Source organism: Heteronotia binoei, chromosome 12 (assembly GCF_032191835.1).
Source record: "Heteronotia binoei isolate CCM8104 ecotype False Entrance Well chromosome 12, APGP_CSIRO_Hbin_v1, whole genome shotgun sequence".
Lineage (NCBI taxonomy): Eukaryota > Metazoa > Chordata > Lepidosauria > Squamata > Gekkonidae > Heteronotia > Heteronotia binoei.
The window spans coordinates 78,101,023-78,126,788 of NC_083234.1; the positions used below are offsets into that span (position 1 = coordinate 78,101,023).

A 25,766-nucleotide genomic window follows, 5' to 3' on the forward strand; every position below is an offset into this window, starting at 1 on the left:
CTTCTTCTTCTTCTTCTTCTTCTTCTTCTTCTTCTTCTTCTTCTTCTTCTTCTTCTTCTTCTTCTTCTTCTTCTTCTTCTTCTTCATCTTCTGCACAGATTAAGATGTCCAATCAAGCAGAGTTGTATGTGTGAAATAATGAAGAGCTACTCTTAGAGTTATATGTCACCTTGCTCCCAGATATTTTGTGGTGGCCCTTAAGAACATAAGAGAAGCCCTGTTGGATCAGGCCAATGGCTCATCCAGTCCAACACTCTGTGGCACAGAAGAACATAAGAGAAGCCCTGTTGGATCAGGCCAGTGGCCCCTCCAGTCCAACACTCTGTGACACAGAAGAAAATAAGAGAAGCCCTGTTGGATCAGGCCAGTGGCCCATCCAGTCCAACACTCCGTGTCACATAAGAACATAAGAGAAGCCCTGTTGGATCAGGCCAGTGGCCCATCCAGTCCAACACTCCGTGTCACATAAGAACATAAGAGAAGCCCTGTTGGATCAGGCCAATGGCCTATCCAGTCCAACACTCCGTGTCACATAAGAACATAAGAGAAGCCCTGTTGGATCAGGCCAGTGGCCCCTCCAGTCCAACACTCTGTGGCACAGAAGAACATAAGAGAAGCCCTGTTGGATCAGGCCAGTGGCCCATCCAGTCCAACACTCCGTGTCACATAAGAACATAAGAGAAGCCCTGTTGGATTAGGCCAGTGGCCCATCCAGTCCAACACTCTGTGGCACAGAAGAACATAAGAGAAGCCCTGTTGGATTAGGCCAGTGGCCCATCCAGTCCAACACTCCGTGTCACATAAGAACATAAGAGAAGCCCTGTTGGATCAGGCCAGTGGCCCATCCAGTCCAACACTCTGTGGCACAGAAGAACATAAGAGAAGCCCTGTTGGATCAGGCCAATGGCCCATCCAGTCCAACACTCCGTGTCACATAAGAACATAAGAGAAGCCCTGTTGGATCAGGCCAGTGGCCCATCCAGTCCAACACTCCGTGTCACATAAGAACATAAGAGAAGCCCTGTTGGATTAGGCCAGTGGCCCATCCAGTCCAACACTCTGTGGCACAGAAGAACATAAGAGAAGCCCTGTTGGATTAGGCCAGTGGCCCATCCAGTCCAACACTCCGTGTCACATAAGAACATAAGAGAAGCCCTGTTGGATCAGGCCAGTGGCCCATCCAGTCCAACACTCTGTGGCACAGAAGTACATAAGAGAAGCCCTGTTGGATCAGGCCAATGGTCCATCCAGTCCAACACTCCGTGTCACATAAGAACATAAGAGAAGCCCTGTTGGATTAGGCCAGTGGCCCATCCAGTCCAACACTCTGTGTCACATAAGAACATAAGAGAAGCCATGTTGGATCAGGCCAATGGCCCCTCCAGTCCAACACTCTGTGTCACACAGTGGCCAAAAAAATTATACACACACACACACACTGCAGCTAATAGCCACTGATGGACCTCTGCTCCATATTTTTATCTAACCCCCTCTTGTTTATTTATTTGAAAAGGTCAAGGTAGTCCCCTGTGCAAGCACCAGTCGTTTCTGTCAACACTGAGGTGACATCGCATCACAACGTTTTAACGGCAGACTTTTTACGGGGTGGTTTGCCACTGCCTTCCCCAGTCCTCTACACTTCCCCCCCCCCAGCAAGCTGGGTACTCATTTTGCCGACCTCGGAAGGATGGAAGGCTGAGTCAACCCTGAGCTGGCTACCTGAACCCAGCTTCCGCCGGGATCAAACTCAGGTCGTGAGCAGAGAGTTCGGACTGCAGTACTGCAGCTTTACCACTCTGTGCCATGGGACTGGTACCTTATTTATTTGCACATTCTCTAAGCCATCTCTCCAGGAAACCTGCCCAAGGCAGTTGATCTTTTCCGCCCTCTGATTTCACTGTTGAGAAAGGGTTATGAATGCAAAGAAACAAATCTTGGACTGCATAAGCAATACATCATAATGAGTTCCTTTTTATTAAGAAGTTTAAGCAAGTCCACATGTTACAGCATTGGACACCAACAACACGCTAGATCTACTTCAGATGGGTAGACAAAATGTGATCTGTCCGGTTAGTGGAGACACAAATGGGCTGTCTCTCAGTCGCAGCTCCATCGCTGTCCTTGGGGTGCCTTCAACGCGTCCTGGGAAAGCCAGCTGGCCCTGCTGTTCTCTCCCCTTCCTCCCATCCATGGCGAGCTCTCCAGTCTGTAGTCCAGTGCCTACTGATGAAGGTCAGGCAGCATACAAAAATAAATCCAAAGGTTGTGCTTCAAATCATGGTTGGCAAGAAATCAGTGTATCATCTCTTTGAACTACCCTACCCCAACAAAATGTATGCAGGGACAGAGCTGAGATTCTGATATCCCCAGGCCTATTCTGCTGCTACTCTTACATCACTGGGAAAGACCAGGAATTGAGTTTCTGGTGCCTTTAGGGTTGTGTGAGGCTGGAGGACTGGAAAAGGGGACCCAGCAGATGCTTGGAGCCCCAGCCAGTAACTACCTTTCCTGGATAGCCCCTTGAGAAGGGGGAAAAGGCAACTGATCCAATGCCCACCCCAAGTGCCTTGCTGGCAAATCCTATTTTTAAAAGCACCAAATACCTCCATAATGCATCTCTGATGGCCGCTGGATGACCAAGCGGATTGTCTCCGTGGGACACCTTTTACCCAGGATGCAATATGTTGTGACCTTCTCTCCTGAAGTAGGATCTCGTCTAATTAAGGTAAACCCTCCTGAAGTAGGAGCTCGTCTACCTAAGGTGAGCCCACCATGAAATCTGTCTGCCTTTACCTCGAAAATTGCCATGGAAGTAAATAACCCCCTCAGCCCCATCCAGAGCAGGCCAGTGGTGCTTCACACCCCGTGGAAACTCATGGCACTTCTGTCACTCGACCCCTTTGCTGGACTATTACTTATCCCATTTATTTCATGACTTTCTCTGGGTTGTCACTCTGAGCAAAACATCCTAAGACTTTTGTCCTCATCTGACTCCTGCTTCACTGGCCGAGTTTCTTCTGCTGTGTCTCCCCAGCTCCCATGTCTGCCTCAGAGCTGAGGGCCCCAGAAACAGAGGGTCGTAGCAGGAACCTCCCCCAGCGAGACTCGAGTTCAAGAGCACCTTACAACGTCCAGGGGAGAAGATTTCGAAAGTCAAAGTTCCTCTCATCAAACACCCTCCATGAACTGACCTTTGCCAACTGGGAATCTTCAGTTACTGATTTCAAGGCTACCCCCTTGGTACAGTTCAAAGGAAACTCACGGGGTTGTGGGGGGGGGAGTCTTTTGGTGTGAAGTGGGTCGGACTTCTACAAGACAAGGCCTCCTGCTTAATACTGTCTTTCCTAATGAAACAGTTCTGCAGTGACATGAAGAATGAACAAAACCAGAAAACAATGGTGATTCTTCTCATTTGGCTGCTGTGGCACTGTTGTATTGGACTAACTGGATAGACTTCATATGAGTTCTCGTCTGTCACAATTTTTAAAAAAAACTTTAAAAAAACTATTTACACCTTGTTCTGGCCAGGTATGTATACTGTATGGTGTGTATACTATATAAAAAGAGAATATTCTGATTGCACACAGTCCCTTGCCAATGTCAGCACCCACCCCAAGACCAATGGAAATGCCCATCTTCAAGCTCTTTCCTCCCCAAGGTCAACTAATTTTTTTGTTTTTTTGATTGCAATATGGATTACAATGTTTATCATGGATTAAATGCCCCCAAAAGAGGAACAGTAGTTCATTATTTGAAAAAATTAAAACAAGACATTGTTTATAAGAGACACACACAAAGAAAAAAGATATAAAATACTTGACTTATAAAACCCTGGGTAAAGAATTTATATCAGCAGATATTAAGAAGGAAAATGAAGTTGTGTTGTATATCAAACCTCATCTAAAACCAGAATTCATAGAATCAGAGTTGGAAGGGACCTCCCGGGTCATCTAGTCCAACCTCCTGCACAATGCAGGAACTTCACAAATACCACTCCCCCCCCCCTCACACCCAGTGTTGCCAGAACATGGCAAAAAATCTCCAGGATCTCTGGCCTGGAGAAAAATGCTGCCTAACTTTAAATTGTTATTGAGTGATGACCATCGTAGGTTTGTGGGTGAAGACTGTGGTGCTGTGATTATATGCTCCAAATGAAATATAATCTTTTTAAAAAAAAAACCTAAATGGAGACTTTACCAAACTTACCATATGAGCATTAGTGCCTGGTGGGATATTGGAATGGTATGATATTCCTACAAATGGACCGATGAAAAGGATATAAAAATTTCTCAAGTTAAACTACCAAAAATGCTTTGATTTGAATCATCTGGGGTTGGTTGATTTATGAAGACAGAAAAATGGTAATTCCAGAGAATATACGGATTTCTCAGAAAGACATCTATCCTTTTCAAGGATAGATATGATTTTGACATTAAAAAATATAGCTACTAACGCTCTTAAAGTAGATTCTACCAAAAAGCATTTTCAGTTCATAACCCCATGGCTATGGTTTACAAAGAGGAACCCAAAACTTTTAGAAGGAGAATCAATTGTTAAAGACTGTAAAAAGAAATTTAAAGAAGTCAGTCATTTGAAATTACTATGCATAAGGGTACAGATATGAGAGTGGTCTGGGATGCAAGTAAAGCTTTTATCAAAGATCATTTGATACAATATAATGCCCAACTTAAGGGACAGAAACAAGAGAAGTTGCAAAAGATTTTGGATGAGATAAAAAGAAAAGAAGATGAGTTAAGGAAAACACCAGGAAATAAACTTGTTTCTCATCAAATTAAACTGCTACAACAACAGTTATCTTTTTTTAATAGTAAGAGGAATGGAAACAAAATTGAATTATATGTAACACAAAAATGTTTAATTTGAAAATAAACCAAGGAAATGGTTGGCATCTAAATTGAGAAAAGAAAGAGAAAAGATAAATGTGATTAAGATAAATGTTTGACCTAGAATGGTATTCCATTCACCATTTAAGCAATGGCAGAAAGAGATATCTAGATTTGTATGGCAAGGGAAAAAACTAAGAGTTATAGTTATTACAAGATGCAAAAGAAAGAGGCGGCTTGGGTTTGCCGGACTTGAAATTGTATTTTGCTGCCTCCTGCTTAGTATGGATGCAGGACTGGATTTTGTTAAAAAACAAAAGATTATTAGAATTAGAAGGACACAGTCTGAGATTTGAATGGCACGGATATTCAATGTATGATAAAGTGCAAACTAATGCACAATTCAATCATCTTTACATTAGATGTGCCATTTTGAGAGTATGGAGTAAGTATAAATCTGGGTTCTGCATTATGGCTACCACAACTAGAAGCACATTTTAGAAAATAAATGATGGGTTCAGTCACGTAAGTGGTTAACATATTGTGATGAGTGAGAACTGTGACAAGGTGAATACAAATTAAAATCTAGAGAAGTCTTAATAATTGAAGGTTATACTTGCCATTGGTTCACACATTTACAAATCTTGGAAAGGTTTAATGCTGATAAAAGGTGTCATGATTTTTAACAATCAAAGTCTGGATATGAAATAGAATTATGTACAATTGATGAACATGTTATCACTAAAATGTATAAATTCTTATTGAAATTTGAAGCTGAGGACGATCCAATGAAAGAATGTATGGTAAAATGGGCTTAAACTTTGGCATGACATACATATTTAACAATGGGAATGTGTGTGGACAAAGGGTTTGAAATTTACTTTAAACTCTAATCTTAAACTCTAATCTTTTATAAAATGATGTAGTGCTGGTATGCGTCTCCAGAGAAATTGTCTAGAATGTCCAAAGGTACTTCTAGTTTATGTTGGAAATTATGATAATCATGAAGGGACATTTTACCACATGTGATGGATTTGAAAGAAGCCAAAAAATGTTGGACACAAATACAAATATTAATTCAAAAGATTTTAAAGATCAATATACAACTGAAACCAGAATCCCTCTTGTTAGGGCTAATGGACAATTGGTTGAAAGATGCCATGGAACTCTATATATATGACCTCAGCAGCAAGAATATCATGCGCACAGAAATGGAAGTGTCCAAGAATACCTACAATAGAAGAATGGTTGGAGGAGCTGTGGGACCTTGCAGTAATGGCTAAACTTGTTGGGTTAAGGAAAAGATAATTGGCTCATTTATTACAGATTGGAAACCCCTTATAGACTCCTTGCAGGAAAAAGACAATAATGACTTGATGATAATGACAATAATGACTTAGTGGTTTTGATGATGATTATACAAAAAAGAGAGTTTATTCTATATAGAGAGTAAGGAAAACCTTTGTTGTCAAACCTATTTATGTTCAAACCTATTTATGTTCTTTCTTTCTTTCTTTCTTTCTTTCTTTCTTTCTTTCTTTCTTTCTTTCTTTCTTTCTTTCTTTCTTTCTTTCTTTCTTTCTTTCTTTCTTTCTTTCTTTCTTTCTTTCTTTCTCTCTCTCTCTCTCTCTCTCTCTCTCAATAAAAAATTAGGGTAGGGTGTGTAGTCCAAGGCCTCAGCTACGCAAACTATACCCGAACTCCTGGTAGCCATCAGGAGCTGTTTCCAGGTGATGGTACCATTTGGGATGCAAGTCACTTTGCTTAATAAGAGTAAATATAGTGGGGTGAAATTTGTTGGATTTGGGGGCTTTAATCCCACTGCAAATGCCCTGTTTTCCCCACCTACCACATAAAGATACCTCCCTTTTTTCATTTTCTTTTGGGATTTTAATCCTTTGTAGTGTACATGGTTTGTATTAATTCACAGGAGGACTGTTTCCATGGAATTTCAGGGTCAGGCTGGAATTCTAACATTTCTGTTGTGAGAGCCTTTCCCCTCCAAACAGTTTCCTGCATCTTGTTCAGGTGCAAAACCACAGGATTATCCTGCACCCCTCCCCCCATTTTTTAAAAAAAACTTTGTGGCATCTTTCTGTGCAGATCAGACAGATAATTCCCAGGTTTTATTTTATGAGTAGATGGCCCAAGGAATTGTGGGAGGGCAAAACAATTTGGAAATCCTACTCCCCATCCAAGGCTTTATGATCAGGCCATTGTTTCCCCTTTTCTTTTCAGGGACTCTCAGCTGCTCTCAACAGTCTGTGCCTCCAGGAGCATAACTCCGTGTTCATTGGGCCAATTTTTTCTTTGAGCTAACTTGTAAGGCCACATTTCCTGCGCACTTTGGGGAGTCTTCCAGTTAAGCAGAGACCCCTGTGGGTGCTGCTTTATTCTCCACTTAGGGCCCAGCCGAGCTACTGTTCTAGTGATAGACCGGCTGAGAAACTGTCCTTAGCAAGGGCCAACAGAAGTTACCCCTGCTTCACCCTGGGCTGGAGAGGAACAATTGTAACCAGGGCTTTTTTTGTAGAAAAAGCCCCGCAGGAACTCATTTGCATATTGGGCCACACCTCCTGATGCCAAGCCAGCCGGAACTGTGGTCCTGCTCAGAAAAAGGCTCTGATTGTACCTAAAGACTTGTCTGCTTCCCTATAAACCTGCTCAAGTTCTCAGGTCTCCTGGGCAGGCTATCTCCACCTCCTGAATAGAACCGGTAACAAGGCCTTCTTTGTGTTGGCACCCAATCAATCCTACCCCTGGGTCACGTGAGGTAGGGATCCCATGCTGTTGGTTTCTTAGGCCTCAACTGAAAACTTTATTGAATCAGGCTTAGAATTGTTCCTAATTTTTAAGATTTGGATCAAGGGCATTTTGTAACATCTTGGGTTTTTGCCTTCCTGTCATTCTTAATATTGTCCCATCTTTAACATTCTGTTGGTTATACATTCCTGCTTTAAACTGTTTTAGAAAATGTTTTCAAAGTCAACCTGGGAACCATGATTGCTGGACGGGTGAGGTACAATAAAATGGTTTTTAAGAGTGATCTGGGTGGTGCAGAGAGACCCCGCTTCCTGCGGAATAAGCACTTTGGACATGGAACAAGTTTCTGAAGCAAAGATACAAACCACTTGCCCAGTGAGACAACGAAGGGCACTGAGGCTTGGATCATCTCTCTCCAATCTGCAAAAAAAGGCTTATTGTTTTTGTCCTCCAATCTTGGCTGGAATGCTAATAATTTTTAGGCAGCAATTACAACAACAAAACCATAAAGGCAGACACTGGAGCACTTACAGGGTGTGCTATGAAGTGGTCACTTCAGGAGTTTAAAGGTCAGCCAACCCTCACCTCCCAACAGGTGCTGATGAAACAGCTTGGGAAGGGCCTGATCCCTAGGGCAGGGCAGGGCAAGGCAGAAAACAGCTACAACGAGGGTTTCCAACCTCCAGGTGAGGTCTGGAGATCTCCTGGGATTGCAACTTGTCTCCAGCCTACAGAGATCCGTTGACCTGGAGAAAGTGGCTGCCTTGGAAGATGGACTTTACAATGTTATACCCTGCTGAGGCCCCTTCCCTCCTCAGCCTCCAGCCTCCCCCAGCTTCATGCCCAAATCTCCAGGAATTGCCTCACCTGGAGCTGGCAATCCCACGTTTCCTGGGCTCTGTAGCTGAAGCCGGGGGGGGGGGGGGGGTCAGGTGGCAGGAGCTGCAGAAGCGGCAGCAGCCAGTCTCCTGGGACTGAGGTCAGGCCTGGCCGATTGGAAGGCTTCCCGCTGCCTGACACTTGCCAGAGCTGAAGCCCCAGGCCCCTCTTCACTTCTGCAGCCTTTTTTTTTGGGGGGGGGGTGGTGGTGGTGGGGGGAGGTAGATGAATAGGGTCAACAGCCACTGTTTTGTGATGCTCGACACACAATGTATGTCCCAGTTTTGCCAGCCAAAGAGGCAGGCAGGGGCAGAGTGGAATGTTCCCTGATCCCATTGTTCACCTCTCCTCAACCCTTTCTCTTAGCCGTGGCTTCAGAGCCCAGCTGAGTGGCTTTCTGCATTCCTCACCACCAGGGTGTCCCCTCAGCCTCCCACTCCCCTCTTTCCCTGCTGTTGCAGCAGCTTCCTTTTGAAGCACCCCTGCCTCAATGGCAGCATTCAGCCCTTAAGGTTCTTCGTTCAGTCCCTAGTAATCCTGACACCATTGTCTTCAATCCGCCACATTGGAAGGGGGGGTGGTCCCAGCCTCCCGCCAGGGACAGAGTTTCCCTGATTTCAGGGCCTTCAACCCTTTGCCACAGGCGTGGTTGGCAGGGGGAGCCCTGCCCCCGAAGAACACTGACACACTAACATGCCTGGTGTGATGATGTCACCAGGAAGTGATGTTATCACAGCAGGTACGTCACAGAGGGACACTAGCATTTGGGGGGAAAATTCTGTGATAATCATCGAGTTTTTCCAAAATGCTAGAGAATTCCCTCCTGTGATGTGCGCAGTGCAATAACATCACTTCTGGGTGATGTCATCGCACCGTGCACACTTTGCGCACATGAAGAAGACCCCCCGCTGGAAGCCAGGTAAGACCCAGCAACCTTACTTAGAAGAGAAACCCACTTGGAAAGCATCTTTTCTTTAGATCTGGCGAAATGGAAAGAAAATGAGTTCCTAGTTGGTAGCGAATCCTGCCCTTGACTTTCTGGCACTTGGAGAGCAAAGCAAACCTTTAGACATCCAGCTGTTCATACTTGTTTTTAGCGCTCTTATGTTTTCTGAGACACACAGGAAACAAAAGAAGGCATGTGCACAGAGAGAGAGAGAGAGAGAGAGAGCTGTTCTGCAGAAGAAGAAGAAAAATCACAATCTCTCCCCATCCCATGGACACCTTGTCCAAACAGGATCATGAATACCATTCACCTCTCAATCTTGCTTTAGGCAAGGGGCCCCCCTCCATTTTGAGCCTGTGGGCACCACTGGAATTGTGACCCAGCATGATGAGTGTAGCCACAAAATGGCCGCCACAGGAGGTGAAGCCAGCCACAAAATGGCTACCAGGGCCTACTTTTAGTCACCTGGTGAAAATCCCTCTGCTGTGGTGGTAGCCGCCGCCACCGAAGGAATGTCTTAAAAAATCTGCACAGCCAGCTGAATTCCCGACAGCCAATCAGAAGCCTTGCTGGGCAAAAGGACTTCCCCCCTTTCTAAAAACACTTGGTGGGCATTGGGAAAGGTGGCAGTGCCCACAGGCACCATGGTGGGGACCCCTTCCTTGGCAGCTGGCACAGTGGCTCCGCAGTCCTGGTCCTACAAATGCTACTGACTTTAGCAGGATGTTCCCTCCAAATCCCCAAGGAGCAGCCTCTAAATGCCCTTGGCTTTCCATGGAGCCAGTTTGGTGTCATGGTGAAGCGTGTGGACTCTTATCTGGGAAAACAAGGTTTGATTCCCCACTCCTCCACTTACAGCTGCGGCAATGGCCTTGGGTCAGCCACAACTCTAGCAGGAGTTGTCCTTGAAAGGGCAGCTGCTGTGAAAGCCCTCTCAGCCCCACCCACCTCGCAGGGTGTCTGTTGTGGGGGAGGAAGATAAAGGAGATTGTGAGCCGCTCTGAGACTCTGAAATTTGGAGTGGAGGGCGGGATATAAATCCAATATCATGAGATCTGATGGCTGCTCCCCTTTCTGCCCAATGGGAATTTGAGGGAGGGGAGCCTTTGCTGGGTCACCATCCTTCAGTCAGCCCCAGGAATGCGTTTCCCCTTCCTGCCACCCATCCCCATCCCCTTGGCTGCAAGCCCTTCAACCCACAAAACGGTTTTCTGCAGAGCCCAAGCCGGCTTTGCCCCCTAAACGCTGGGGGGAATCAGCCGCAGTGAACCTGGGCAAACGTCCCACTTCCGAACATCTGGGCTTGATGGAGAACAGCTTGGTCTGCTAAATATCTCCCTGGCAGGAGAACGAGGGGACCTGCAGTCGCTTGACAAGCCAGGCACGCAGATGGGGACGGCAGCGCTACTTTAAAGTCTCTTTGGCAATCCTGGTTTCTCCCTCCTCCCCTTATTGTATGCTGCAAGAGCGCAAGATGGTCGTTGGAGAGAAGAGGCAATTCTTGACGTTTCTTCACAAAGCCCTGGCACGCTTTCTAGCCTGCTTGCAGCAGCCACCAGGGTAACTGGGAGGGGCGGTGGGAGGAGATCCGGGCATTATCAGCATCCTACAGATCCTCAGCTGCCTTGATTGCTTTGGCCACCCTTAAAGGGACGGGAAGGAAGGGGAAGCAGGCAGAATCTTTCAGAGGCACAGCTCATCTCTGACAGGAGGGAGTCCGCTGAAACTCGTCCTCTGGGAGACGAGGAGAATACCACTGTCGTGATGCAATTTGGTTTGTATATCACTCCCCGCGATGAAAAGTTTCGCAAGCGAGCTCAGCAGCATGAGAGATTAGGAACGTGGGCTGCATCCTCAGTTTACTGGCTCTCCCTAGAGAGAGATCCTCCCCAGATGACAACATTTGCCAAGATGGTCATTGCTGACATCTCTGCCCAGAGTCTTGATTTCCGTAGTCTCAGGCTTTCCTTGGGCAGGAAACCGCAGCCACCTTCATGGCAATGAAGCCACCGAGAACTCGGGGCCTGTTGACAGCACTGCAGAGCAGCTGGGCTGTTTGGCAGTCCAGATTCCCTCCTCCTTTGGAAGAGCTGTGGCCATTGGCCTTTGCAAGCTGACTGTGGTCATTTATAAAGGCCGGATGCCGAATGAATGCGATGGCACCACGGGGAAGAGCTGTGGAGGGAACAGGCAGCGAAAACAAAGCAGGTTTGGGAGTTGGATTGAGAGCAAATCCATAATGCAGCCAAAGGAATATTACAGCTGTTTTCTTCTCTCTCTTTCCCACCCCATGATAGTCTATTGAAAGCTGCCTCTTCACCAGTCCACGAAATTTCGGAGCTCACATCTCCTTGCTAGGGAAGAAGGTAAGCAAAGTGATAGCCAGGCATAGGGCTGTGCTGGGGGATCCTGACAGCTGTCTGCAAGTGTCCCTTTTGCCGCGTCACTGGAAACAATTTTCACCTTACATTTGCGCAGCGAAAACATTGAGTGTAAAAGCAATGGCCATGCATTAAGCATGAGGAAACAATCTTGAATGACGTGGGAGCAATTCCTTAATCAAACAGTCATTTGCACTGCACAAAAGGAGCCTTTAAAAACCCATTTGTCTAGCTGCCATGGAATGCCAAGGGTTGCGCTGAACATCTGATGCGACGGCTGAGGCTGCGGGTTTTGTCCTGGCTGAACCAGCTGCTGAAATGGGAGGCTGAAGCAAAAGCATCGGTGCTCAGAGCTTCATGATTCCATCTTGACCTGTAAACCTCCAACGCGTTCCTCCAGCAGGGACCGGACTTTTTGAAAAGACTGCCCTGAGAATTGTCCATCTCCTGGAGAAACACCAGGGTGGACTCCTAGTAGAGTCGCTCCCACAAATACAGAAACCGGCTGTCCCCAGCACTGTGTCAGCTGAACGCATCATGGCTTTGCTGCCGTGTTCCCTGCCCCCATCTCTCACCTGCTAGGATGGCCAGAAGTAACACAAGTGGTTCCGTATGCTTAAAAGCAGCTTAGCTGAGAGGAACTGCAGGTCGATCTCCTCATACTGCAGCAGCCTGGTCTTCAGCCGTTCTGTCCACAAGGATGATAACTGTGCCTCGGAGGTGCTGATCCTCCTCCTCCCACCATTGCTATGCTTGCCTGTGGTCTTTCTCCCCAACATCCAAACTTTGGTGCCTTCCGCAGCCATCGAGTGGTATCAAATGTAACATCATCTGATGCCAAGGCAAACATATGTCAAGTAATACAGGCATCTCTTTATATCAATCCACACTGTACAGTCCCCAGCAAGAGTTGAGTATTGGCTTTGATTTCTCATCTTTCTGGTCCTGGTAGAATGCTGATAGTCCTTCCTTCCTTCCTTGAGGCCTGGATCTTTCCCTCTGACCAGGCCTTGCTATGCAGGGGGCTGCAGCCAACCTCTGTGGCCACTGATTCCCAGATGTGCTTGGAGCAAAGTAAACACAAGCATCACGGGGCAGATTTTCTTTGGATAGCAAAGCATCTCTTTTAAAAATTGTACCTTGGGGTGGGCAGATTAAAATCTCACCCATTGCATACCTGGTCCTTCTTGGGTATTCTTGCTTGTGTTTCTACGTGAGAGAGTTACTGGTTTTAAGGGAACCTTGTTTGGAATTGGGGAAAAGAGGTAGAGAGACTGCGTCTTATCCAAAAGCCAGCTGTACTCATTGGGGGAAACTTCTGAAGCATTAGAAGGACATGGTTGTTGGGGCGGGGGTGTCTGTTTAGTTCCTGCCACCCCCGACTCAGACAAAACACCACTGAGCTACAGGGGGCGGGGGTGGGTGGGGTAGAGAAGAGGTGGGTCGAGGGGGCTTAATTTTCATCTCGGAGAGGCCGGATCTTCATTTCAGTAAACTTGAGGGAGTACTGCCAGCCTGTCCATGAGGACCACTCAATGCCATCTGCGTAGGAGCTGTGGTGACCCTTGAGGTACTGCCCGTTCAGGTTGGAGGTGTGGCAGTTGCGATACCACCAGGCCCCGTGGTAGAAGGCCGCGCAGTTGTTCTCCGAGTGGTCATTGTCCAGGTCTTTGGTGGTGAATTTCATGCCATTGTGCTTCAGGAAGGAGTCACCTGCAGAAGGAAGAAAGAATTCACCTTGGGAAAGGCTTGAGCACGGGCGTTGAGCTCATTTGAACTGACATAAATGAGACCTTGAGGGGCCGGGCCATGTCAGGTTGGGCCAAGCCATGTTGGGCTGGGCCATGCGCGCACCTATTTAGGTAGCAGAGAGATAAATTTTATAAAGAACACAGAGAAACACAAATATATATATTAAACTTGCTTAAAACATTAGCACTCCTTGGTCTTAAAGTAGGCGTCCCAATCCCCAGGTCCCAGAGGGGGGTCCCCCGGTTTTACAGGCTTCCCCCCTCCCCCAGCCAGCTGGCCGGTGGGGGAAGCCCCGCCCCCAGAGCCATCATGCACCTCCATGAACGATTCCCATAGGGAATGATGGGGAATTGATCCGTGGGTATCGGGGGCTTGGGGGGGGGGGCTGTTTTTTGAGATAGGCACCAAATTTTCAGTATAGCATCTAGTGCCTCTCCCCAAAATACCTCCCAAGTTTCAAAAAGATTGGACCAGGGGGTCCAATTCTATGAGCCCCCAAAGAAGGTGCCCCTATCCTTCATTATTTCCTATGGAAGGAAGGCATTTAAAAATTTGTGCAGTCCCCTTAAATGTGATGGCCAGAACTCCCCTGAAGTTCAATTATGCTTGTCACACCCTTGCTCTTGGCTCCGCCCCCAATGTCTCCTGGCTCCACCCCAAAGTCTCCTGGCTCCACCCCCAAAGTCCCCAGATATTTCTTAAATTGGACTTGGCAACCCTATCTTAAAGGCTCACTTGGGATCCAGGGAACTGGGCAAAGGAAGCTCTGGCTCTTTCCTTCCTTCCCCAGGGGAGTGGGAGGGGGGGAGCCTCAGCCAATAGAAGGAAAAGAGGCTTGGCTCAGTAGCTCTGCTGTGCAATTGAGAGAGCCTGGCAAAGCAAGCTCTCCCTCCCTCTCCAAGGGAGGAGCCTCAGCAAATAAAGAAAACTGAGGCTTTGCTCTGTAGCTCCTGTGCAGTTGAGGAAGCCTTGCAAAGCAAGCTGTGATGCAGAAGGAAGCAAGAGAGAGGGAGAAGGAAGCAGATGACAGCCAGTTGCTTGGGGGGGCCTGATAGGAACCCTCCAGGGGCCTGATTCGGCTCCTGAACTGCATGTTTGACACCCCTGGGCTAGAGGATAGGGCTGCTGTTCTCCAGGTGGTGACTGGAGGTCTCCTGGAATTACAACTGGTCTCCAGGTTGCAGAGTTCAGTTCCCCTGGAGGAAATGGTTCCTTTGGAGGGTGGACTCTGTGGCCTTAGACCCTGCTGAGGCCCCTCCCCAAGCCCCGCCTTCCCCAGGCTCCACCCCCCAAATCTCCAGGAATTTCTCAACCAGAGGTGGCAACCCTCCTACAGGAGCATCTCACGTCACAGTCCCATGTGAAGGGAGACACTTGCCCTCCTCAAAGCGTAGAAGCCAAAAGGAATTTGTTCCTTAACTTCTCCTCTCTGGATTTTGATGGCAAACATTCTCCTGATGTGGAAATATCTAATTCTTTTAATGGCTTTTGCACTGGACATCTAGTATTTTGACATCTCAAGTGCTGTTTCACAGTGGTGCAGTTTGGACATCACAGGAAATTAAGGGGTTTTTCACTATGGCTAGTTTGTCTAGATGGCCACCTGACAGCAATGCTGATTCTGTGAACTTGGGCGGATCCTGAAAGGAGGGCAGGAGGGGCTGCATCAGGGCGAAGCGCTCATGGCTCCTTCTTACACACCCAGGGGAATCTTCATTGCCACCTTGGGGTCAGGCAGCAATTATTCTCCGGGCCACTTTGACAAGGGATCCTGCAGTGGTTTGCTTGTGAGGCTTTTTTGCCATCTTCTGGGTGCGGAACAGGTGTCGCTGGATATATGTGTGTGTGGCGGGGAGAGGTATTCATGAGTTCCCTACATTATGCAGGGGGTTGGACTAAATGACCCTGGAAGTCCCCTCCAAATCTGACTCTATGGTATTACTGCTCTCCCCAGACTCCACTCTCCTCAGGCACTGTCCCCATAGCTCCAGGAATTTCCCAAGCCAAAGTTGGCTACCTAACCATCAGTTAGTTGAATAAAAGCACAGTTGGGTTCCAATGTCTTCACAGAGCTCCTGTGTCTATCAGCATAAGTTGAGCAGTCCCTTTTTGATTGTCTCCTATCTAAGTCTTCCATGAGCCACCTGCGTCTTCCCTGGATCTTTTTTGCATTCGTTTCCTGTTCCTGAATGGGCTCTGACTGTAAAGGGAGGACTTGTTTGTGTTGCTGTGATTCTCCCAGTGTCCTCATTCCCCCTTTCCCTCCATTGCCAGCTCCAAGGGATGAGCAGGGTTTTCTCTGGCTGTTGGCCCTGCATGCCACTTTCTGCATCGCCCTACCTACAGCAAGAGGATTCCCAGACACCCTGCTCTACCAGGAGTGAAGGTTCACTTGCTTTGCATGTAGAAAGTCTCAGGCTCCGTCCCCGTCCTCTCCAGGTTGCAGGTGAGGCGGCAAAACCTCTCACTAAGACCTGCACCCTTTTCCTCAGTGACTTAGCAAGAAATTCTGTGGGTCTCTCAGTGGGCTCTCCAGCTTTGAATTCAACATATTTTCCCTTGCATAGTGGTAACTGCAAACAGAACTGAAATTTCATGCAGTTAATATCTGGCATGAAACTATGAGGGCTCGCTTACGAGAATTTTCAGCCTCCTGGCTAGCATTTTCTATGAGTTCTTAAGAGTCCACATGTGTAACATGATGACGTCAGTAAGAACATAAAAACATAAGAGAAGCCATGTTGGATCAGGCCAATGGCCCATCCAGTCCAACACTCTGTGTCACACAGTGGCAAAAAATGTTATATTTTGTGTGACACAGTGGCTAATAGCCACTGATGGACCTCTGCTCCATATTTTTATCTAACCCCCTCTTGAAGGTGGCTATGCTTGTGGCCGCCACCACCTCCTGTGGCAGTGAATTCCACATGTTAATCACCCTTTGGGTGAAGAAGTATTTCCTTTTATCCGTTTTAACCTGGCTGCTCAGCAATTTCATCGAATGCCCACGAGTTCTTGTATTGTGAGAAAGGGAGAAAAGCACTTCTTTCTCTACTTTCTCCATCCCATGCATTATCTTGTAAACCTCTATCATGTCACCCCACAGTCGACGTTTCTCCAAGCTAAAGAGTCCCAAGCGTTTCAACCTTTCTTCATAGGGAAAGTGCTCCAGCCCTTTAATCATTCTAGTTGCCCTTTTCTGGACTTTCTCCAATGCTATAATATCCTTTTTGAGGTGCGGCGACCAGAACTGCACACAGTACTCCAAACGAGACCGCAGCATCGATTTATACAGGGGCATTATGATACTGGCTGATCTGTTTTCAATTCCCTTCTGCATTGTCTGTAATTTGCCTACATTCTCATTCCAAAAGTATGGACACATCATCTGATAATGCAATGACTTCACATAAGAGTGAGCATGGTGTTTAGAGAAGAAGCCCGAGCAGCCAGAACGAAGGCTTCGTGTTGCTGGGGCTGGATCAGGGTTGTGGGCCGTGGCTTCATCTGAATCTTGGCTGGCTGGGGTGGGGGTGGGGGTGGGGCAGGCTGCTTGTCGGACCAGGATTTCCAGAGTTGGAAGCTCAGCCTGGGAGATGAAGGGTCATAAGCAAGAAGTACAGACTGGTCCATTTCAGGGTTGGGCATAGGGAGGAGAAGTATCATGTGATGCTCTAGGAATCCCCCAGTCTGTATGGTGAAAACAATCATAGATTGGGGAAATTCATAGATACTGTGAGTGGTAGTGACATCGCCCCATCTGCAGAGCCACCCCCTCTGAAGAAGCGAGCAGCGACTCAGGAAAGCGCCTACTTCAGTCACAAATTTTGTTAGTCTTTAAGGGGCTGCTGGATTCTTGCTCTGGTCTACTGCTACCGACAAACTAACATGGCTGCCCATCTTGATTAGCCTCTCCCCATTTTCTCCTGCTGTGAAGAAGAAGAATTGCAGATTTATACCCCGCTCTTCTCCCCAAATCAGAGACTCAGAGTGGCTTACAATCTCCTATGTCTTCTCCCCCCACAACAGATGCCCTGTGAGGTGCGTGGGGCTGAGAGGGCTCTCCCAGAAGCTGCCCTTTCAAGGACAACTATGAGAGCTGTGGCTGATCCAAGGCCATCCCAGCAGCTGCAAGTGGAGGAGTGGGGAATCAAACCCGGTTCTCCCAGATAAGAGTCTGCACACTTCACCACTACACCAAACTGAGAACCAGCAGAGTTGGGGAGGGTGGTTGCCTGCTGGGGCAGGCAGGCAAGCTGGCAAGCTGAGGGTCTGGAGAGAAGAAGATATTGGATTTATATCCCGCCCTCCACTCCGAAGAGTCTCAGAGCGGCTCACAATCTCCTTTACCTTCCTCCCCCACAACAGATACCCTGTGAGGTGGGTGGGGCTGGAGAGGGCTCTCACAGCAGCTGCCCTTTCAAGGACAACCTCTGCCAGAGCTATGGCTGATCCAAGGCTATGCTAGCAGGTGCAAGTGGAGGAGTAGGGAATCAAACCCGGTTCTCCCAGATAAGAGTCTGCACACTTAACCACTACACCAAACTGAGAACCGGCAGAGTTGGGGAGAGCCAGTTGGGGAGGGTGGTTGCCCGCTGGGGCAGGCAGGCAAGCTGGCAAGCTGAGGGTCTGGCCAGCCCCGAGGTCATTCAGTCCTGCCCCTGAAGGCATTCGGAAGCCAAGCTTGTGTTCCTGATACTCTCATGGGTTCATGTTTTTAAAATTGACAAAAATTTCAAGGGGGAGTGAAAAATCAAAGGTAGGTTTATTCCCCCTCCAAACTTAAAAAACCAACAACATTTAACAGTTTTTCAAAAAGCATGCCTCCATTCAAATAAAATATTTTCCCTTTCCTGTCAGGTTAAACTTAAATATATGTGTCTAAGTCAGTCAGTAACCACTGATATCCAAATTCTTCCTTGGAAATTGGATGTTCCAACTCTCAAACATTCTTACTGCAGGGTGAAATGTTGATTTCTGACATGAAATTTCAGTTCTGAGTGGATGTCTTGAAGTGGAAATTTGCCATCCCGACAGGCCAAATCGTTTCAGTGTTATTAGCACTGGTGCTGCATGGAATATAATGCACCTTATTTTGAGCCCAGAGGAAAAAAAATACTCTCTTTAGAGTAATCCATGAAAAAAAAATACCCCCCCCCCCATTCCTATATTTCCGATTAGAGATCAGAAGATTTCTCCCATTACGTTCTTTTGATGTCCCACTCCTCTTTTATTCCCTTTTAGCAAGAAAGGTTTCTAGAATTAAATCTGGAACTGGGCTGTGCTCTGCTTGATTTGGCTTTCTGTTCTTTTTATTGATTTGTCTCCCCTGCTCCCCAGCAGTATGAGTGCAGAGGAACACATATGGAAACTTCAAGGGCCTGTCTTGCCGGGAAGGTACACCTGACTTCATCTAAAGTGCTTTGCTCCACATGCTCTTGCGTATTAGTGAAACACCACGCAAAAAAACCTGTGGTGCCACCTGCTATAGCCAAATCAGCTGCTTACAGACAGGCGACCCAGAGATGCCTCAGAAACCGACGAGAAAAACCTGTCCAAATGAGCACATCGCCACCCACCCGCCATCCCGTACTCAACCCATCCTCCAGTGTCCTCAGAGCAGCTCAAAAAACCTGCCACTTTCAAAGTGGTAGCAAATTTCTGAGCTGCATGCGAGTCGCCTCTTCAGCGTCTGGACATGGAAGCACACAAGCAAGGCGCCTTAGCGGTATGAACCTGCCAAGCCATCCCAAGCCGCTTCTGGCTTTTTTGTTAAAAAAATACATTGATTTCAAGCGCATAGGCACATGAGTGCATATGTACATACCCGATAAATGAATGGAGGAAGAAGAAGTCCAAACCAAGCTACAGAGATGGTGTGCAGCAGCCTGTGTTGCCCCACAGACGGGATGGGAACGGCTTGCAGGGGAGCATGTGGATGGTTTAGGATGCTTCTTTCTGAGCCAGCCTGATCTGGGGTGCCTCCCGTGTGCCCCAAACTGCCTGTCTGTAAGCAGCCATCAAGACTCTTTTTTTGTTTTTTCCCCTTTTCTTAATGCCTACCTGTACATCCATGGTGGTGGTGGGAGGGAGATGCTGTGCACCTACTGCTCTATACAAAGTTCAGATGCAAACATAAAAAAGAGAGAATTCCTAATGTGCCTACTCTAGAATCATAGAATCCTAGAGTTGGAAGGGACCTCCAAGGTCATCTAGTCCAACTGCCTGCACAATGCAGGAAACTCACAAATACCTCCCCCTAAATTCACAGGTTCCTCATTGCTGTCAGATGGCCATCTCTGCTTCAAAACCTCCAAAGAAGGAGAGCCCACCACCTCCCAAGGATGTGGTTCTGTTTGAGGTGCTTCTATTTAAGAAGTGCTACCTGTTCTCAGAAGTGCTACCTGTTCCATGTGCAGGGCTGGAGAGACAGGTACAAATTAGAAGTCTCAATATGTGGATGAGACGATGGTGTAGGGAGGAAGGATTTAAGTTTACTAGGCACTGGGATGCTTTCTGGAACAAGCGGGAGCTGTACAAAAGAGATGTTCTCCACTTGTCCCTTGATGGAACCAAGCTGCTGGCGCTTAAAATCAAAACGGTGGCAGAGCAATTTTTAAACTAAATCTTGGGGGAAAGCTGACATGAGATGAAATGTCTCTGGTTCGGGAGGACTCATCTCAAAGAGATGAAGGGTTAGCTGTTTTCTACCGGGTAATGGATCAGAGTTGTCCACTGAGATGGTGACAAACAGTATGGAGTGTCTGCCAAAGTCTCGAGGCAGCAGGAGGAAGGTTGCGGGCCTAACTTGCCTGGGAAATTACAGATGTTTGTATGCAAATGCTAGAAGTATTTGAAGTAAAATTGGTGAGTTGGAATGTTTAGTGTTGGGGGAAAACATAGACATTGTGGGAATTTCAGAAACTTGGTGAAATGAGGAGAATCAGTGGGACATGGTGATTCCTGGATATAAGTTATATAGGAAGGATAGGAAGGGAAGGGTTGGAGGTGGGGTGGCTCTGTATGTCAGAGAGGATATACGGTCCAGTAAGACTGAGGTCAGAGAATTAGATTCCCTTCTAGAAATGCTTTGGGTCGAAATAGAGGGTCCAAAAGGAAATTTAACTATGGGAGTTTGTTATCACCCACCAAATCAAAAGATAGAGGATGATTACAATATGATGGAAGGATTAAAGATAGCGGCTAAACGTAAAAACTGTGTTGTAATAGGTGATTTTAACTACCCGCAGATTGATTGGGTCAATATGTGTTCAGGTCGAAAGAAAGAGATTGAGTTTCTAGATGCTCTCAATGACTGTGCTATGGAGCAGATGGTCACAGAACCTTCCACGGATGGGACGATCCTGGATTGGGCCTAAGTAATGCCCAAGACTTGGTGAGAGATGTAAAAGTGATCACACCGCTTGGAAGCAGTGACCATAACGTTATTGATTTCACCATTTGTATAAATAGAGAGTTGCCCCAAAAGACCAGCACAACCTCATTTAACTTTAAAAGGGGTAAATTCTCTGAGATGAGGAGGCATGTGAAGAGGAAACTGAAAGGAAAGGTAAATACAGTCAAAACCCTTGGGGAAGCTTGGAGGCTATTTAAAACTACAGTCCTAGAAGCTCAGATAAAATACAAGTTAGGAAAGGCACAAACAGGTATAAGAAAAGGCCTGCATGGTTAACAAACAAAGTAATGGAAGCTGTAAAAGGTAAGAAGGACTTCTTTAAGCGGTGGAAAGTTAGTCCAAGTGAGATTAATAAAAGGGAACACAGGCTGTGGCAAATCAAATGCAAGACTGAGGAGCATATTGCAAAAAACATAAAGACCAACAATAAAAATTTCATCAAATATATTAGAAGCAGGAAAACAGCCAGGGAGGTAGTGGGACCCTTGGATGACCAAGGGGTAAAAGGATTACTGAAGGAGGATAGGGAAATAGCTGAGAAGCTGAATGCATTTTTTGCCTCCGTCTTCACTGTGAAAGATGAGAAGTGTTTGCCTGTTCCAGAACCACTAATTTTGGAAGGGGTGTTGAAAGACCTGAGTCAGATTGAGGTGACAAGAGAGGAGGTCCTACAACTGATTGACAAATTAAAAACTAATAAGTCAGCAGGTCCGGATGGCATACATCCAAGAGTTCTGAAAGAACTCAAAGTGAACTTGTGGATCTCCTGACAAAAATATGTAATCTTTCATTTAAATCTGCCTCTGTTCCTGAGGACTGGAAGGTAGCAAATGTCACCCCCATCTTTAAAAAGGGTTCCAGAGGAGATCTGGGAAATTACAGGCCAGTCAGTCTGACTTCAATACCGGGAAAGTTGGTAGAAAGCATTATCAAGGACAGAATGAGTAGGCACATTGATGAATGCAAATTATTGAGGAATACTCAGCATGGGTTCTGTAAGGGAAGATCTTGCCTCACTAACCTGTTACAGTTCTTTGAGGGGGTGAACAAACATGTGGACAAAGGGGACCCAATAGATGTTGTTTACCTTGACTTCCAGAAAGCTTTTGATAAAGTTCCTCATCAAAGGCTCCTTAGTAAGCTCGAGAGTCATGGAGTAAAAGGACAGGTCCTCTTGTGGATCAAAAACTGGCTAATTAATAGGAAGCAGAGAGTGAGTATAAATGGGCAGTCTTCACAATGGAGGACAGAAAGCAGTGGGGTGCCGCAGGGCTCAGTACTGGGTCCCATGCTCTTTAACTTGTTCATTAATGATCTGGAGTTGGGAGTAAGCAGTGAAGTGGCCAAGTTTGCAGATGACACTAAATTGTTCAGGGTGGTGAGAACCAGAGAGGATTGTGAGGCACTCCAAAGGGATTTGTTGAGGCTGGGTGAGTGGGCGTCAACGTGGCAGATGAGGTCAATGTGGCCAAGTGCAAAGTAATGCACATTGGGGCTAAGAATCCCAGCTACAAATACAAGCTGATGGGTTGTGAACTGGCAGAGACTGACCAAGAGAGAGATCTTGGAGTCATGGTAGATAACTCACTGGAAATGTCAAGACAGTGTGCAATTGCAATAAAAAAGGCCAACGCCATGCTGGGAATTATTAGGAAGGGAATTGAAAACAAATCGGCCAGTATCATAATGCCCCTGTATAAATTGATGGTGCGGTCTCATTTGGAATACCGTGTACAATTCTGGTCACTGCACCTCAAAAAGGGTATTATAGCATTGGAAAAAGGAGGTGGTGGCGGCTACAAGCATAGCCAGCTTTAAGAGGGGATCGGATAAAAATATGGAGCAGAGGTCCATCAGGGGCTATTAGCCACAATATACATATATAAATATATATGTGTATGTGTGTATATGTATGTATACATATGTGTGTGTGTTTATATATATATACACACACACATATATTTGTCACTGTGTGACACAGAGTGTTGGACTGGATGGGCCACTGGCCTGATCCAACAGGGCTTCTCTTATGTTCTTATGTGACACAGAGTGTTGGACTGGATGGGCCACTGGCCTGATCCAACAGGGCTTCTCTTATGTTCTTCTGTGACACAGAGTGTTGGACTGGATGGGCCACTGGCCTGATCCAACAGGGCTTCTCTTATGTTCTTATGTGACACAGAGTGTTGGACTGGATGGGCCACTGGCCTGATCCAACAGGGCTTCTCTTATGTTCTTATGTGACGCAGAGTGTTGGACTGGATGGGCCACTGGCCTGATCCAACAGGGCTTCTCTTATGTTCTTATGTGACACAGAGTGTTGGACTGGATGGGCCATTGGCCTGATTCAACAGGGCTTCTCTTATGTTCTTATGTGACACAGAGTGTTGGACTGGATGGGCCACTGGCCTGATCCAACATGGCTTCTCTTATGTTCTTATGTGACACGGAGTGTTGGACTGGATGGGCCACTGGCCTGATCCAACATGGCTTCTCTTATGTTCTTATGTGACACAGAGTGTTGGACTGGAGGGGCCACTGGCCTGATCCAACATGGCTTCTCTTATGTTCTTATGTGACACAGAGTGTTGGACTGGATGGGCCATTGGCCTGATCCAACAGGGCTTCTCTTATGTTCTTATGTGACACAGAGTGTTGGACCGGATGGGCCATTGGCCTGATCCAACATGGCTTCTCTTATGTTCTTAAGCAAAAGTGAGTAATTCAGAACTGCCAAAATCTGGGGTGATGTTTGGGTCAAAAGACTTTGGGGAGTATCCCTAATAAACCTTATTATAAACTTATAAACCTGCTCACCCCAGATGCTCACCTGCAGTCCCCGAGTAGTCAGCAACATTGATAGGGTAACCGTCTTCCTCGGGGTCGACTGAGAACAGACCGACAGAAAAGGCCCCATAATGGGCATAAGCGGTGCCATTGTCAAAGTCTTCCAGGTCTATGCGGAGCTCGCAGCTGGCCTGAGTGGTCAAGGCGTGGATCCGCTTCAGCCCTAAAGCAGCAAAGGAAGGCAAGAGTCCCCCTCAGAGCATTGTTGGCTGTATCTTGGTGCTTAAAACAATTTTATTTGGCATCATATGGTAACAAATTATATTTCTTGCATCATTAATAACTTCTTTTATCTACCCCATATATTACTTTCTACTCACCCCTCCCCCGTTACTTGACCCCCGCTGTTGTTATTTACTTAAAATACTAATGTTTAAAGGTACCCTTAACTAATAAAAGCAAAAATTAATAGTCTTCTTTTTTCTAAGACTTAATCATTATCAAAAATTGTCCAATGTTCTTTTATTTTCCACTCTTTTTCTACGTATCTTCTGAACTTTTCCCACTCCATCTTAAAAACTTCTAAAACATAGTCTCTTAAAATTCTTGTTAATTTGTCCATTTCACTCAATGTCATAACTTTTACAATCCAATCCCATTTCTCTGGTATTTTTTCTTGCTTCCACAACTGCGCATGTAATGTCCTAGCAGCTGAAAGCAAGTACCAAATTATAGTTCTATCTTCTTTTGGAAATTTTTCCATTTGTAATCCCAACAGATAAGTCTCTGCAACTTTCTTAAATTCGTATCCCAAGATCCTAGAAATTTCTTGTTGAATCATCTGCCAATACTTTTTTGCTCTTTCACAAGTCCACCACATATGGTAGAAAAAACCTTCATGTTTTTTACATTTCCAACATCTGTCAGGCATCTTATTATTCATCTTTGCCAATTTCTTAGGAGTCATATACCATCTATACATCATTTTAAAACAGTTCTCTTTAATACTATGACACGTCAAAAGCTACATAGAGTTCTTCCACAAATATTCCCAAGTTTCCATCTGTATTTCTTTATTTACATTAATTGCCCACTTAATCATTTGAGATTTCACTACTTCATCTTCCGTAGACCATTTTAAAAGTAATTTATATAATTTTGAAATTAATGTTTCATCGTCTCCAAGCAGAACTTTTTCCATTTCTGTTTGCTCTTTTCATATTCCTTCAGTTTTAATGTCATTCTCCACCAAGCTCTTTATTTGTTGCATTTGAAACCAATCATATTTATTATTCAGCACTTCAGCAGTTTTCAATTCTATTTTGCCCCTTTGTATTTTTAATAGTTGATTATAGGACAACCACTTTTCTTCACCCGTCTCAGTTGTTATTTTTATCACTTCAACTGGCACTATCCGTAACGGTTTTCTCTCATCTCCATATTTCTTATATTTCATCCATGTATTTAGTAAGCTGTTTCTTATATAATGGTGAGAGAAAAAGCCATCTATCTTTTTTCCCTCCATAATACATATAAGCGTGCCAGCCAAATTTATTTCCATGACCTTCCAACGCTAAGAGTTTTTTGTTTAACAACATTATCCATTCTTTTATCCATACTAAGCAAACTGCTTCATGATATAATTTTAAGTCTGGTAATTGAAATCTGCCTCTCTCTTTTGCATCTGTTAAAATTTTTATTTTAATTCTTGGTTTCTTCCCCGCCCACACAAACTCTGAAATGTTTCTTTGCCATCTACTAAATTGTTTACTGTCTTTCACAATCGGAATAGTTTAAAACAAATACATTATTTTTGGTCGAATATTCATTTTAATTTCAGCTATTCTACCCAACAGTGGCAAAATAAGTTTATTCCACTTTAACATATCTTCATCCATTTTACGCCATCTTCATCCATTTTACGCCATAGCTTCTCATAATTATTTTTGAACAAATCAATATTCTTCATTGTTATCTCCACACCCAAATATTTTACC

General features: G+C 45.8%; 1 protein-coding gene across 1 annotated transcript in view; it reads right to left on the reverse strand.

The window, feature by feature from the left end:
* Nucleotides 1-13,171: 13,171 nt before the first annotated feature.
* FIBCD1 (fibrinogen C domain containing 1) overlaps nucleotides 13,172-25,766 on the reverse strand; it is a 150,530-nt gene continuing 137,935 nt past the window's right edge. Inside the window, exons 6-7 of the mRNA XM_060250850.1 lie at nucleotides 23,813-23,992; nucleotides 13,172-13,526 (exon numbers count right to left, since the gene is read on the reverse strand). Coding sequence (XP_060106833.1) covers nucleotides 13,267-13,526; nucleotides 23,813-23,992 — 440 coding nt within the window. The 3' untranslated portion in view covers nucleotides 13,172-13,266. The remainder of the gene's footprint in view (nucleotides 13,527-23,812; nucleotides 23,993-25,766) is intronic.